The sequence below is a fragment of the Tachyglossus aculeatus genome, chromosome 11 (assembly GCF_015852505.1).
Source record: "Tachyglossus aculeatus isolate mTacAcu1 chromosome 11, mTacAcu1.pri, whole genome shotgun sequence".
In the NCBI taxonomy this organism is placed as follows: domain Eukaryota; kingdom Metazoa; phylum Chordata; class Mammalia; order Monotremata; family Tachyglossidae; genus Tachyglossus; species Tachyglossus aculeatus.
In genome coordinates this window covers 32,042,262-32,057,142 of record NC_052076.1, presented here as the reverse complement: position 1 = coordinate 32,057,142, position 14,881 = coordinate 32,042,262, and the positions used below count along the sequence as shown (strand labels likewise).

The following is a 14,881-nucleotide window of genomic DNA, read 5'->3' as shown; positions in this document are numbered from 1 at the left end:
CCCAGCGACTACAGGTCTGGGGAGGTCTTCTGGGGGCAGCTGTTCTCCTCAGCAAAAGGAGCCAAGGACAGTCCAGGGGGACGTGAGCATCAACACTGGCCCGATGCCCAGGGGAGCCAACCTCTGACCTGCCCTCCTGGGTGGACTGGTCATTTGTGGCTGGAGACAGAGGGCTGGGCCTCTCTCGGTCCCCTCTGGCCCGACGGGGGTGGTTCAGGCCCACCCCGGTAGGGCGATCTAACCTGGCTTCCCTTCCCCGGCCAGCACGGAGGTGATGGAAGACCTGCATAAAGTCCTGCCCGGCTTCCCGCGGATCGCCCCGCAGGCCCCGTTCCTCCAGGTGACACCCAACATGAACGTCCTGCACAGCCTGCTGCCCGCCCAGAACCTGCAGCCCGCCAGCCAGCTGGAATACAAGGTGACCGGGCTTCCCAGCAGCTGGGCTGGGGACACCGCTCCAGAGGCTGGGTGGGGATGCATCACCCGGCGCGGGCCGGGTGAAGCTTTCCCGGGCTTTCCCAGGCTGCCCAGAGTGGGGAGAGAGGGCAGCCCCTTCAGTCTTTGCTCATCTGGCCCCCTTCGTCCCTGATCCCCGCACCAAGCAGTCTGTCTCACTGCCTCCCCCGCCGCAGGAGCAGACCCTCCTGCAGCCTCCCACCCTGCAGCTGCTGAACGGGATGGGCCCCCTCGGACGGCGGGCCTCGGACGGCGGAGCCAACATCCAGCTGCATGCCCAGCAGCTGCTCAAGCGTCCCCGGGGGCCATCCCCCCTCGTCACCATGACACCAGTGAGTAGCCGCAGGGGCCCCAGATTAGCAATAGTAGGAACGGCAGGAGTAGCAGTCGTAGTGACAGCAATCGAAGTACTAGTTGTAATAACAGCAGTAGAAGAACTAGTAGTAGCAGTAGTAAGACAAGCTTTAGTAGCAGTAATAATAGTAATAGCAGTAGTAGCAGTAGCAGCAGTATTTATCAAGCAACCATTTGGAGTGCTGCGCTCTGCTGAGTGCTGGAGAAGTATAGAATAAAGAAGAATAAATAAATAACATTCCCTGCTCAAAAGAGGAGACAGACAGAAAAACATTTACAAGCAGAGAGGTCAAAATAAGTAAAATCGAACAGACGCTTTTACTGGAGTGCTAAGGAGGGTGTGAGTAAATTCCCAATATTAGAGTTGACAGAAAGGACGATGGGGCTTTGCGGGGTTGAGAGATTCACCGGGGAAAGTTTGTTGGAGGAGGCGGGATTTCAGGAGGGCTGTGAAGGTGGGAATAGTTGTGGGTCATCCAGTGTTGGGGAGGGAGGGAATCCTGGGATGGAGGAACAGCGTGAGCGAGGGAGGGGAGGCGGGAGAGTCGAGAGTGAGGGATGGCTAATAATAATAATTGTGGTATTTGTTAAGTGCTTACTCTGTGGCAGGTACTGTACTAAGTGCAGGAGTGGATACTAGCAAATCAGGTTGGATACAGTCCCTGTCCCACATGGGGCTCACAGTCTTATCCCCCATTTTTAGAGATGAGGTAACTGAGGCACAGAGAAGTGAAGTGACTTTCCTGAGGTCACACAGCAGCTATGTGGTGGAGCTAGGATTAAAACCCAGGTCCTTCTGACTCCCAAGTCCATGGTCTTCCCATCAGGCCATGTTGCTTCTTAGGTTGACTTGGGAGGAGCTTAGACAGGGGGCTCGGCAGGGTCCCCGACTCTCCGCAGGACTAAGTTGAAGAGACGAGAGGTGTCCGGAGTAGAGGCAAACGTCCTGGGGTCTTCCTCCCTCAGCTGGCTCCACCTCCACGGAGCAGGGGCCTTGACCTTCTCAGGATTTGTCCCTGGAGAGGCTGCCCCCCATTACAGGTCCCAGCTCCCAAGGCCCTAGCCAGCGGCTTCCCTGCCTGGCACTGATGAGCAGAGCAGAATAGCAGCAACAGTGGCAGAGCCCCGGGCCCTCACCCCGGGACCCCCCCCAGCACCTCGGCCCTGGCCTGAGGTAGCAAGTCACAATGCTCTTTTCTCCAGTTGGACAAGTCGTTGGTCTGGCGAGTCTGAGGGCTGTCCTCACGGATGGATGGCTTTTTGGTCTTTCTTGGACTCAACCCCAACCTGTTCTCCAGAAGCCCCAGGCCCACTCCACTCAGCTGCCAGGCTCAACTTTCGTCCGGGTCACCCCCAATGTAGTGCCCCGGGCCAGTCCTGATGCGGGCCCTGGGGGTTCAGGCCTGAGAAGAGGCACAGTCCGGCCCTGGTCAGTAGGGGGATAAAGGCAAGCAGGCCATGGACAACTAGAAACAAGCCCCTTCGGAAAGGAGGGTGGCCGGGGTCAATCAGGGAAAGCCCCATCTGAGGCGGCCTTGAGCTGTGCTCTTGTGCCATTGAGAAACAACAGAAAGAATGTGTGTGGGCGGCTGGACTTCCCTCTCTCTCTCGCTTTCTCTCTCCCCCTCACCCTCTCTCTCTCTATCCTGTCCTTGCTTCTCCCTTCCTCCCCCCCACTCCCCTCCTCCTCCTCCTCCTCCTCTTTTAAGCCAATTAGTTGGCTTGTTTCCCGCCAAGCTGGAAATTTAACTTGGAGACCTCCCTCCCTCCCCGCTTCCCTCATGAGGTCAAGGACACTCTGTCTGCCTGTCAGCATCGATGCCCTTCGGGCAGCTGGCGAGGCCCAGGGTGGCCCCGGGCTCAACTCCTTAAGCCCCCTGAGCTCCTCCTTCTTGTTCCCCTGCAGGCAGTGCCCGCTGTGACCCCTGTGGATGAGGAGAGCTCCGACGGGGAACCGGATCAGGAAGCCGTGCAGAGGTAACGGGCCCCGTGGCAGATTCACCCATGCCCTTGGGGTGCCCCCCAACCGCTAGCAAAAAGTCACCTATGCAGAACGTGGAGCAGAGTGCTGGTCGGGGCACCGCTCAGGATTTACAGCTTTCATTCCCCTGTCAGACTGCATAGCCAATCAGTGGGATTTATGGAGCATTTATCCTGGACAGAGCACTGTACTAAGGGACTGGGAGAGTATGTTAGAGTTGGTAATCACAATCCCTGCCATTAAGGAGCTTACAGTCTAGTGGTGGAGACAGATGTTAAAATAAACAACAAGTAGAGGAAGTAAATGAGTCTAAGGATTTAGGGATGGCTTCCTGGAGGGGATAGGGCTTTGAAGATGGGGAGGATGTTGGACTATTGGCTATAAGGTGATCAGGTGGGACAACCGGATCACCTTGTAACCTCCCCAGTGCTTAGAACAGTGCTTTGCACATAGTAAGCGCTTAATAAATGCCATCATTATTATTATTATAAAGGGGAGGGGAGTTTCAGGCAGGAGTGCGGGTGTAAGCAAGGGGTCCAAGGTGAGAGGGATGAGAATGAGGTAGAGTTGAGCGGGTTAGTGTTAGAGGAGCAAAGTGTGTAGACCGGGCTGTAGTGGGAAAGGAGGATAAGGGGAGAGAAGGGTGAGAGGTTTCTCTTTAATGTGGAGATGGATGGGCAACCTCTGAAGTTTCTTGAGGCGTGGGGAGAGATGCATAGTTTGACGTTCTAAAAGAATGATCCAGGCAACAGTGAAGTAGGGACTGGAGACAGGAGAGGCTGGAGGAAGGGAGGTCAGCGAGCAGGCCACCGCAGCAGTCGTGGCAGAATATGACAAGTGCTCGGGCCAAGGTGGATGCAGTTTGGGTGGAGAGAAAGGGGCAGTTTCTGGAGATGTTGTGGAAATAATAATAATAATAGTACGTGTTAAACGCTTACTGTGTGCCAAACACTGTTCTAAGCCCTGGGGTAGATAAAAATTAATCAGGTTGGATACAGTCTCTGTCCCACATGGGGCTCCCTGTCTTAATCCACATTTTACAGTTGAGGTCACTAAGGCACAGAGAAGTGAAATGACTTCCCCGTGGTCACATAGCAAACATGTGGTGGAGCCAGGATTAGAACCCAGGTCCTTCTGAATCCCAGGCCTGTGCTCTATCCACTAAGCCACGCTGCTTCCAGTGAACTGGCAAGATTTGGGTGTAAGAGGGTCAGAGGAGCACGGATCTGTACTGATGTAGCTGTTTTCAAAGGAAATGTTTTCATTTCCCTCCTGGGGAATTGAGAGAAGCAGCATGGTGTAGTGGATAGAGCACAGGCCTGGGAATCAGAGGTTCATGGGTTCTGATCCTGACTCTGCCATTGGTCTGCTGTGTGGCCTTGGGCCAATCACATCACTTCTCTGTGCCTCGGGTACCTCATCTGAAATACGGGGATTGAGACTGAGAGCTCCATGTGGGATAGGGACTGTGTCCAACCCAATTTTATCGCCTGTCTACTTGTTTTGTTTTGTTGTCTGTCTCCCCCTTCTAGACTTTGGGAATGTTGTTGGGTAGGGACTGTCTATATGTTGCTGATTTGTACTTCCCAAGTGCTTAGTACAGTGCTCTGCACACAGTAAGCTCTCAATAAATATGAATGAATGAATGGTGACAGACCACATACTCAGATTGAAGGAGAGGAATGAGTCGAGGATAATGCCAAGGTTGCAGGCTCCTCCCCTCGTTACCCGTGAAATACGGCGGGCAGCTAGCTGGGTCCCACCACCAGATCTGTGGGCACAGACCCTCCCCATTATAGCACCTGCTGAAGCCCCCCTCCTCATTCTCCTGCCCGGAGCCTCATCTGCAGCATGAGCAGAGAGGCTGGGTTGGGTCAGCCCTGCTGGCTGGTGGTGGTCCCCCCATGGTGCCCTTTCTTCTACCCTGTGGGCCGTTTCCGCCCCTCTCCCCCTCAACACCCCATTGCCACGCAGTGACTTCCGGATTGGCAAAACCACTGGAATGCAAGCCTTCCCTCGTCCGCCTCTCTGTTTGTTAGGAGCCACTGCCTGGGGTCTCAGGGTTTGGGCAGCTGGAAGCCATTTGCCCCAAGAGGCAGGTGGAGCTGAAGATGGTGTGAGGTTCCCTCTGGCCCCTTGACCCTCTCTAGGACTGGGGAAATAAGATGATCTCTTCAACCTGCCAGTAGAGAAGAAACGGAGAACAAACCATTAAAGATCCTGCCCTTGGCCCAGCTCCCGCCCCAGGAATCCCTCCCATTTTCTTATTAACGAACCAGGGAGGTGGGAGCCAGGCCAGACTCCCAGAACCGCCTGTGCCCTGCGGTATCCCCTCCTCCCCACTGTGCCTGGCATCGCCTCTGGGCGGTTTGGTACTGGCCTGCCTGGGAACCTGAGGGTAGTGGTCGGGGCGGGCGGGGAACCAGAGGTCATGGGCAGAGGGCGTCTGTGCATCTCAGGACAGTCAGATAGTTGCCTCCCCTTGGGGCCCTCGGCCTTCCCACAGACCATGACAATGGCGATGAGCCAAGAGGAGATGAGAAAGCCTGGAACCAGCCGCTTGTCCTCCTTGACACCTCCCTCCGTGTTCTCCTTGGGCTCGTATTCCCCTGCTTCTCCACCCAACACTTGCTAGGGTGGGGCCACATGGGGCCGTGACTACTGACAGTGCCCTTGGGGTGCTGCCTATGGAGGGGACAGTTGGGCTGGTGCCCCCCTACACCTCACCAAGCCCCATTTTTCTGAGAGGGCAGCCGCCGGGTCACCTGTGACACTCCTTGCCGGCCAGTGGTCTCCATCCCGGTTTTTCACCGGGCACTGTCCCCCTGCTTGTTGTAGGTACTTGGCAAATAGGTCCAAAAGGCACACACTGGCCATGACCAACCCGGCCACAGAGATTCCTCCGGACCTGCAGTGGCAGCTCGGACAGCAGCCCTACCGTTCCCGCGTCTGGCCTCCCCACCTGGTCCCCGATCAGCACCGGTGAGTAGGCACAGCCACAGTCGGGAGCCACCCCCGAGTGGGCCACCGGGCACCGGACTGAAGGGGAGATTCAAGCATCTCTTGGCCACAGAAGGAACCCAGGCACCCTGCCGGCCCACTCGCCTTGTCAGCGGCTCATTCCCACATTCCCGGGACCTCTTTCTGGTCAAACCCATGGTTTGCCGGGGGGGATGCTCCCGGACACCATTCGCCAGGTGGAGGAGGGCCTGCGACTGGCCTGTACGCCTGGCCTTCTGTGGTTGGCCTCGGGCAGGAGAGGAGTTGGCGGTTGAGGCGACACAGAAAGACACAGCCCCCCACTCCGTCCCTCATGAGTGGGCAGAGCCAAGAGCTCTTGTCCATCTGCAGTGGGCATATTTAGAAAAATGCCCACATCAGGCTGTTTATCAAGGTGCCCGGTCGCCAAGGGCGCCCCGAGTAAATCCCGCTGCAGGCTGGACTTGGCAGAGAGGTGGTGAGGCAGAGTCTATCTGAGTCCCCAGTCCCTTAGGGAGCTGAACCAGGGGGTCTGACCTCGCTCCTCTAGCTGCACTCAGGGAGGGGAACCCAGTGGCCGCCCCCCAGTCCCTAGGAGTCAGTCATTCAGTCGTATCTATTGAGCGCTTACTGTGTGCAGAGCACTGTACTAAGCGCTTGATGTTCGAGACCAGGAAGCTGGGCCGTGTCATAAGCAGCCGGCCCCAGCCGTGCGGGGCCCCGATGCTCTCAGCCAGGCCGGTGAACTCTGAGCAGCCCAGGCAGGGTCAGTGCCACGCTGGAACTCTGTGAGGCAATCTCCATGAGAGATAAGCCCACCAGCAGCCTGAGGTAACTCCTGGGGACAGCCAGTTCCCGGGGCAGGCGGCATTAGGCCTCTCCGAAGAAGAACGTAAGCACCTCTCCAGAGGGACTCCATTGGATGCAATGGCCTGAGTTCCCTGCCATCCCACTCTCCACCAGCAAGCTTAGGCACTGCTGCTCATCAGATGCCACAAAGCCTTCCTCTTCCCACCACTTCTGCCCCATCCCGAGGGAAATCCTCCCCGTGGCTGCCCCCAGGCCCTCGATCCTGGACTCCCGTCCCTCCTGGATGCCCAAGGCCTGACCTCTTCATCCCCATTTGCCCCCACTTGTCTTGACAAAGAGTCTCAGCCGGGTTCAACTAGAGATCACCCGCCTGAAGCCAGCCCCGTCGCCTTCCAAAACCCCGTATGCCCGCCAGCTCTGGGCAGCTTTGCAGATTTAGCCCCCAGAACCCAGTGGGATCAGCTCCCTGGGTTTCCCCTCCCACAGTGCCCAGGTCTCCCCTGGCCCCAGATGAGAAAAGTTGGACACAGGAGCTCAGAATTGTCCACTCAGGCTATCAATCTGAAGTGGTCAGCTGGTGCCAAGGTCAGTCTGGCCCCAGGCTGGGAGTCCAGGGGCCTCCAGATACCTCCATGCTCTGGGGACCTCATGGCCCCGGGGCCCTCAGATGTCATCAGGCGGCGGAAGCCGATTCCCCGACCGACCATCTCTGTGAGCGGCAGCGCCTTTAGAAGAGGGCAGAGTCATTAATTTCCCTTGGAGAAAGACTGGGGGTTATTCATGGTGGTATTCGTTAAGCACATACTATGTGCTAAGTACTGCCATGAACACTGGGGTAGATACTCTTCAATCAGATCGGAAACAATCTCTGTCCCACATGGGGCCCACAGTCGGAGGAAGAGGGGGACCAGGAACTTATTGTCCATTTTACAGATAAGGAAACTGAGACCCAGGGAAGTGAGTGACTTGCCCAACAAAGGTGACGCTGCAGACCAGTGGGGAAGCCAGGATTAGAACCCGGGTGCCCTGACTCCCAGGGCTGTGATTTTTTTCACCGGGTCACGCTGCTTCCATTGTCGGAAGAGAGCCGAGTGGAACTGGGTCCCAGTCCAGGGCAGGAGGAGAGACTGAGCTTTTAGTCCGGGAGAGTGGGGTATTCCGGGAGCGGGTTGATGGTGCCTAGCAAAGCCGAGCGAGAGGCCCAGACGGAACTGGCCTGTACAGGGCAAGGCCTTCTGGACTCTGGCTGTCAGACTTGCCTGAAGCAGTCCTACCGAGCCAGCACCAGACTGAGTGCAACTGGGGTCATCCCACCCCGCACTGGGCCCCTCCTGCTGTTCGCAGGCAATCAGCTGCCTCGGCAGTCTTTTATCTACACACCTGAGGCTCACAAATATCTCCCGATTAGGCAACCGGGCTGTGGTCAGCTTCTTACCTTCAGCCCTCCTCCTCCTCTCGGGCCGCTCCTCAGGGATCAAGCGAGGGGGTGGGAAAATGGAGCATGCCGTTGCTCCTGTGGGAGTGGGGAGTTGGGGGCACGTGCCAGTCCACACCAGAACCTCATTTCCAGGGAGGGCTGAGGCTTTGGCAGAGCTCCCAGGGTTCTGCCCAGCCCCTGGGTGTTGGTGGTCCCATCTGCCGCGCGCCTCCCCCGTCCCAGTTCCCATGAGGTTCCCCCAGGTCGGGTGAGGGGGGACACCGGCATGAACCAGCCCCCGTCTCCCTGTACGGCAGCTCCATCTACAAGGACTCCAACACCCTGCATCTCCCCGCTGAGCGCTTCTCCCCCGTGCGCCGCTTCTCTGACGGGGCCGCCAGCATCCAGGCCTTCAAAGCTCACCTGGAGAAGATGGCCACCAACAGCAGCATCAAGCAGCTGCAGCAGGTAGAGGGGAGTGGGGCAGCCCATTGGAGCCCTCTGGCCCCCTGGGCCCTCGAAGGGGTCTTCAGCAGGCGCAGCCAGCGACTGGGGTGGCCCGGTGCCCCCCAGGGAGGGGGACGCAGTCCCGGGGCAGGGAGAGGGGCCCGTCTCCTCTCGGCCTCCTTGGGGCTGCTCCGCCCAGACTTCTCCCTTCTGCCGCCCCCTCCCCAGGGGTTGCCCGGCCCCCAGCCCTCTTCCAGGGAGCGGATCTTCTCTACCCCCATCCCTGAGCCCCAGCTCTCGCAGGCCCCGGCCGGGCACCCGCACCCATTGCGTCTGTTTCAGGAATGTGAGCAGCTGCAGAAGATATACGGGTGCCAGATTGACGAACGGGTCTTGGAGAAGACGCAGCAGCAGCACATGCTGTACCAGCAGGAGCAGCATCACCAGATCCTCCAGCAACAGATCCAGGTAGCCACCCCCAGTCTCCCCCAGCCCCAGGGCAGCCTCTGGCAACTTCGGGGCTGGCCGAAACCAGAGGAGGCCGAGGGGAAGGGTCCACAAGTCTCTGACGACGGGCTTGTTGGGAAAGGACCCTGACCTGTGGATGTTCTCTGGGCCCGTAGCAGACTGAACTCGAGGAAACGGGCTGAAAGCCGAAATTGCAGTGAGAGCGGGAAGGGTGAGATATAAGGAAGAGCATCCTGACCGTCAGGGGGATTGAATTGAGTCGGGGCGGGGCAGGAGGGAAGGGATGTATGAGGCCCCCGGCCCTAGGCATCTTGAAACAACCAACAGGCACCCACTGGCCCGGAGTGGGTCACTGTTCTGGTGTGGAGGCAGGGGGCTGGACCAGATGACTTCTTGAAGGGCCTCGAGAATCTTGAGGGATTTCACCCTGATGGAGCTGGGCGTCGGGGCGTGGTTCCCCACCTCTGACGCTCTCCCCGTTCTGGTTCTCCTAGGATTGTATCTGCCCTCCTCAGCCTTCTCCACCACTCCAGTCTGCCTGCGAGAACCAGCCGGCCCTCCTCACCCACCAGCTCCAGAGGTACAGAGCCCTTGGCCAAAGCCCCAGCCCCGGGGGAGCCAGAGCCAGTGTCGGGCACCCGCCCCTCAGCAGAGCTCGCTCGCTCGGACGGGAGGTTCTCCGCCCCGCAGAGGGTCTGGGTCTCTGCCAGCGAGAACGGCACCGGAGGTTGGGGAGGCCAGAGGGGACGCCGGGCAGAGCAGGGACCTGCCCGTCTGGACTTGGCCTTGGCGGACCGAGATGCGACCCTGAGGCTCACATGTGCGGGTTTGTCCTTGGCCTTTGTAGGTTACGGATTCAGCCCTCCAGCCCCCCGCCCAGTCACCCCAGTAACCACCTCTTCAGGCAGCCCAGCGACAGCCCTCCTCCGGTCAGCAGCGCCCTGCTGCAGTCCCATGGTGAGTGTAGGCTGAGGCTGCGCAGGGCCGGGGGTTGGAGGCTCACCGCCCTGTCCCTCCCAAGCCATTCCCAGCAGCAGGACGGCCTCAGGCCAGACTGTGGGACCCTGGGTCCTGGGCCTAGCGGATCTGTGTTGGGTGGGACTGGACACCAGACGGGGGACTCCCTGCAGGTCCAGGCGGCCGGGAGTCCCACCGCCCAACCTCAGGATGACCCCCTCCCCATCACTCCCGCCGTGCCTCCGGGCAGGCCGCCAACCTGGGGCCTGGGGGCTCAGAATTGCCCTCCTCCCTAGGTGCCGCCACCCCATCCTCCCAGTTCCAGGGCCTGCCTTCTCGCAGTGCCATCTTCCAGCAGGCCGGAAGCTGCTCCCCTCCCCCCAGCCTGGCGCTGAGCTGCGTGGCCCAGCAGGTGACCATCCAGGTCCAGGAGCCAGCCGACATGCTCGGCGGCCTGCCGGGGGCGGCGGGGGGGCGGCCTGCCGGGGGCGGCGGTGGGCGGCCGGGGCACCGCCCCCAGCCCCTGTGCCAGCCAGATCCAGATGCAGCAGCGCGCCAGCCTAGTGGCCTCGCTGCAGTATGGGCACCGCCCGCTGTCCAAGCAGCTGAGCGCCGACAGCGCCGAGGCCCACAGGTGAGGCGGGCAAGGGGAGCAGGGCCCTGGGGGCGGGGGCTGCCCATCGCTTGTTGCCATGCCCCTCCCCTCTCCCCCCCCGACTTGGGCCCAGGTCTCTGGCTTCTTTCAAGACCCCGTCCAACCCACCTTAGGGGCCGCAGTCCTCCAGCCAGATCAGGAGCCGGACGAGGGCTGGGCAGGGGCGTTTGGTGGCTGGGGGGCTCCCCCCCGGCCCCCGCCCACCCCGGGGGCCTTTTGTCTCCGCAGCCTGAGCGGGAGCCGCTTCCCCCCTGCCAACTATGACCAAGCGCACCTCCACCCCCACCTGTTCCCGGACCCGGCCCGGAGCTCACCCGGCGGCTACGGCCCGGCGGCCGGCGTGGCGTTTCCGCCCGTCCCGGCCCTCGACCAGTTCCCGCCCTTCCCCGCCGGCACCCAGCAAACGTCGCCGTCGCAGCCGCCGCCCCCGCCGCACCACCATCGCCACCACCACCACCACCACCACTACCCGGCTTCCGCCCTGCAGCAGGCCCTCCTGTCCCCGACGCCGCCCGACTACTCCAGACACCAGCACGTGCCCCACATCCTCCAAGGACTTCTCTCCCCCCGGCACTCGCTCACGGGCCACTCGGACGCCCGGCTGCCCCCCGCCGAGTTCGCACAGCTCATGAAGCGGCAGCAGCAGCGGCAGCAGCAGCAGCAGCAGCAGCAGGAGCTGATGAGGCACATGAGCCAGGGGGATGCTGGGAACCTGAGCCCGAGCCTCGGCGGGCAGAGTTTGGCCGAGCGCCAGGGATTGTCTTTGCCTTATCAGAATGCGGACTACTCCCCAGCACACGCCCACGGCCAGGCCGCCAGCCCCCAGCACCTCCTGCAGATCCGAGCCGCAGACTGCCTCCCCCCGGGCCCCTCGCCCTGTCCCAGCCCAGGGTTCGGGCGCCAGGCGCCGCTGATGACCTCAGAAAGCATGGAGGACTGCTCGTGCGAAGGGGTCGGAGGCAGCTTCCCGGACAGAAAGGACGCCGGCCCCACGGCCAAGGGCTGCCCCGACCGGCCCCTGCTCTTGAGCACGGGCCGGCCGGCGGGCGTCGAGTCTCTGTTGGGGCCCGGGGGTGCGGCGCAAGACCCGGGGCCGCGTCACTTCCACCAGCAGCCCGCCATTGCGTTTGGGAGGAGTAAGGTGCCCAGCAGAGGTAAGGGCCGGCGGCCCCCGGGGCAGGCACCCCAAATCGACGTTACGGTGTCATGAGGCCAGCCACGGACCTCACCCCCCACCCGGCGCAGCGGGCACCCAGGGGCGTCGGGAGGGCCCGCCAGACCTGGCCTTTTCCACTGATCTGCAGGGATCGCCGCAGTCCATCAATCAGTAGTGTTTACCGAGCGCCCAGTGGGCACAGAGCATCGTGCAAGGGCTTGAGAGGGCACAGTAGGGTTAGTAGACATGAGCCCGACCCCCGAGGAGCCTAAAGTTGAGCGGGAGGATCGACACGGAAATCATTAAATGGATGAAAGGGAAAAGAGGTCCAGCGGGCAGGGGTTTGCATTTGAAGACCCCACCCTGCGAGGCTTCTCACCCCCAACTCCTCCCTAGAGAGTCCCAGAAGCAAAGAGGGAGGGAAGAGGCGAGGTGGAGAGTGCGCTAGGGTGCGGGGGGACCGGGGCGGAGGAGGCGCTCAGCAAGGGCACCGTCCCGCAGCCAGAGCTAGGGCAGAGGGGAAAATTGGACGGGGACACACCCAGCTTGCTGCTGTTCCAGCTGGACCCCAGCCCAGGAAGACTAGCACACCCCTCCCCAGCTCAGTCCCGGGGCTACCCTGAGCCCGGGAGCCCCACACCGAGTCTCAGCAGTGGATAAGGGGGCGGGCGGGGGCGACGGAAAGCCGTGGCCCTACTTGGCTGATGACTCGCCCCAGGCCCGCTCAGTGGATCAGATCCGCATGGATAATAATAATAATGGCATTTATTAAGCGCTTACTATGTGCAAAGCACTGTTCTAAGCGCTGGGGAGTTTACAAGATGATCAGGTTGTCCCACGGGGGGCTCACAGTCTTCATCCCCATTTGGCAGATGGTACTGAGGCCCAGAGAAGTGAAGTGACTTGCCCAAAGTCACACAACTGACAGTTGGCGGAGCCGGGATTTGAACCCATGACCTCTGACTCCAAAGCCCGAGCTCTTTCCACTGAGCCACGCTGCTTCCCCCCGTCCCAGTGGCTAGCCAAACTTGGGTGGTCCCGAGACCCTGCAGTTCTATAAGGCCCCAACCTTCTGCCATCAACGTCCCCCGGCCAGGAGTCCTGGGGCTCCACCGGCACACTGCACTGCGTGCTCTGGCCTGTGTGCGGGTACGTGCACAGGTGCATGCATGCGCACGTGTGTTTGTGTGTGTGCGCGCTCACCTCCTTGTCCCAACGGTAGCCCTTTGGCCTCTGATGCCTCATAAATGGGGCTCTGTCCAGGCTTCCCCTTCAGGAACAGTCCAGGGTGCCACTACCCTGTCATCTTTGGGAGCCCCCTTCCCTTCACCCCCATCCCTCCCCCACTGAACCCCACTTGTCCTCCCATGCGAGGACCCCACCAGCCTCGGCTCTGAACCCTGCAGTTTGAGTGACCCGTCAGCCCGACACGTGGCCTGGGAAAGGGCAGAAGGCAAAGACCTCAGTGGCCCGCAAGTGCCCTTAGAATGCCCACAACTACCCCGGCTGAGGTGTTGGGCATCCAGTGGACCAGGCAGGGTGCCGGGAGTACTCTTTGTGACCTGCTGGAGCCTTCTGCCATTCTGGGAGCAGAAAGAGAGAGATACGGCGGTATCTGCAGCGGCTCAGCAGTCTGGGCAGGGGAATGGCTCTCTGGGCGAGCGATCCCACCCCTCTCCCCCACCCAGTCTCCTAATCTCAGCCCTGTCTTGGACCCCACTCGAGCTGGACTCACCCTAGCCAGGGGCCAACAGGGTCAAAGTTCCAGGGGACCAGCCTGAGATCCCTCAGCTCCAGGCTCAGCCAAGAAGACACCCCTCCCCCGTCCTTGGACCTGGGCCTGGGAGCAGGTCAGGGAACAAAGTCAGAGTACAGCCCGGCTCCCAGGTGGGAGAGAGTGTGCTGAAATCAGGCCTTTGTCTCAGAGGGACTTTAGCCCCTCAAAGCTGCGAGGGGTGGGCGGAGGGAAAGAGGGAGGGTGGGTGGCCGGGGCTGAGTCCACCCAGGCAAGCCTGAACAGCTCCCGCACCCCCAGCCCTCCTCCTGTTCCCTCTGCAGAATCCCCTCTCTTCTCTTGGTGCCCCCCCCAAACCCCCACAGCTGCCCCAAGGAGGATAGTGAGATCAGTCAATTAATCAATGGTGTTTATTGAGCTTTTACTGTGTGCAGAACACCATACTAAGCATCTGGGGGAATACAGTACAATAAAGTTGGTAGACACAGACTCTGCGAACAAGGAGCTTACAGTCTAGATCGGAGAGACAGACATTAAAATAATTACAGAGAGAGGAGATGGCAGAGTGAAAGGGCTGTGAGGCTGACTGGAGCAAATGTCAAAGGGTACAGATCTGAGTGCGTGAAACGCAGATGGGAGAAGAAGTAGAGGAAATGAGGGCTTGATTGGGGTAGACCTCTTGGAGGAGCTGTGATAAGACTTGGAAGATGGGGGAGAGTGATAGTCTGTCAGATATAAAAGGGGAGGGATTTCCGGGATGTGGGCGAGGAGCCTGCGGCGAGTTAGATAGGATTGGGGTTGGCGATAAGATAGGTGCGATCGGGGGAGTAGGTTGTGAGTAGGTTGGCGTTGGAGGAGAGGAGCAAGGGTGATCCGAGAGGCCGGCTGAGGTCCCTCATCAGGGCAGGGACAGCCGGCAGGTTGAGCAGGGTGGCCGTTTGTCCAGACCGTGGTAGAGTGGGGGCCCTGCCCAGGAGTTTTCACCCCCAACCCACTGCCGTTCCCTGGGGGTCAGAAACTGTATGTGTGCACGCATTTGATGGTGTCCTCCTGCATGGGTGAATGTGTTGGCAGGGGACGGGATGAAGGGAGGGGGTAGTAGTAGATTGTCAGGGCCTGCCACCTGGACCCAGAGGTTCCCAGATGGCCTCAGCCCAGGCCTCCCTCCCTCATCTCCCAGCCTCGGGGCTGTGAGCCATGCTGGGTGGGACAGGAGGTGAGTTGACTGCACCCAGCAAATCCCAAAGTGTACGTTTGGGCACGGGCCTGTGTGACCGTGGGCCCGCGGGTCCGTTGGCCCTCGGGCATGGGCACTCCGCATTTCCCTCTGTGCTCTGCCGGCCTTCAGCGCTGGGTTGTTGTGCACACCGGCTGCCCTTTGACCTCCCACCCAGAGAACTGTAAACAATTTCCCCACCGGCCCAAGTCCCCCTGTCCTCCCACAGGGCCACGGGATATGGTCAAGC

General features: G+C 60.5%; 1 protein-coding gene across 1 annotated transcript in view; it reads left to right on the top strand.

Moving 5' to 3' along the window:
• Nucleotides 1-14,881, top strand: part of SIK3 (SIK family kinase 3) — a 188,107-nt gene that overhangs the window by 169,238 nt on the left and 3,988 nt on the right. The window contains 11 exon segments of the mRNA XM_038753384.1: nucleotides 265-418; nucleotides 633-788; nucleotides 2,717-2,787; nucleotides 5,630-5,773; nucleotides 8,315-8,465; nucleotides 8,787-8,912; nucleotides 9,407-9,492; nucleotides 9,760-9,869; nucleotides 10,166-10,365; nucleotides 10,367-10,503; nucleotides 10,753-11,678. Coding sequence (XP_038609312.1) covers nucleotides 265-418; nucleotides 633-788; nucleotides 2,717-2,787; nucleotides 5,630-5,773; nucleotides 8,315-8,465; nucleotides 8,787-8,912; nucleotides 9,407-9,492; nucleotides 9,760-9,869; nucleotides 10,166-10,365; nucleotides 10,367-10,503; nucleotides 10,753-11,678 — 2,261 coding nt within the window.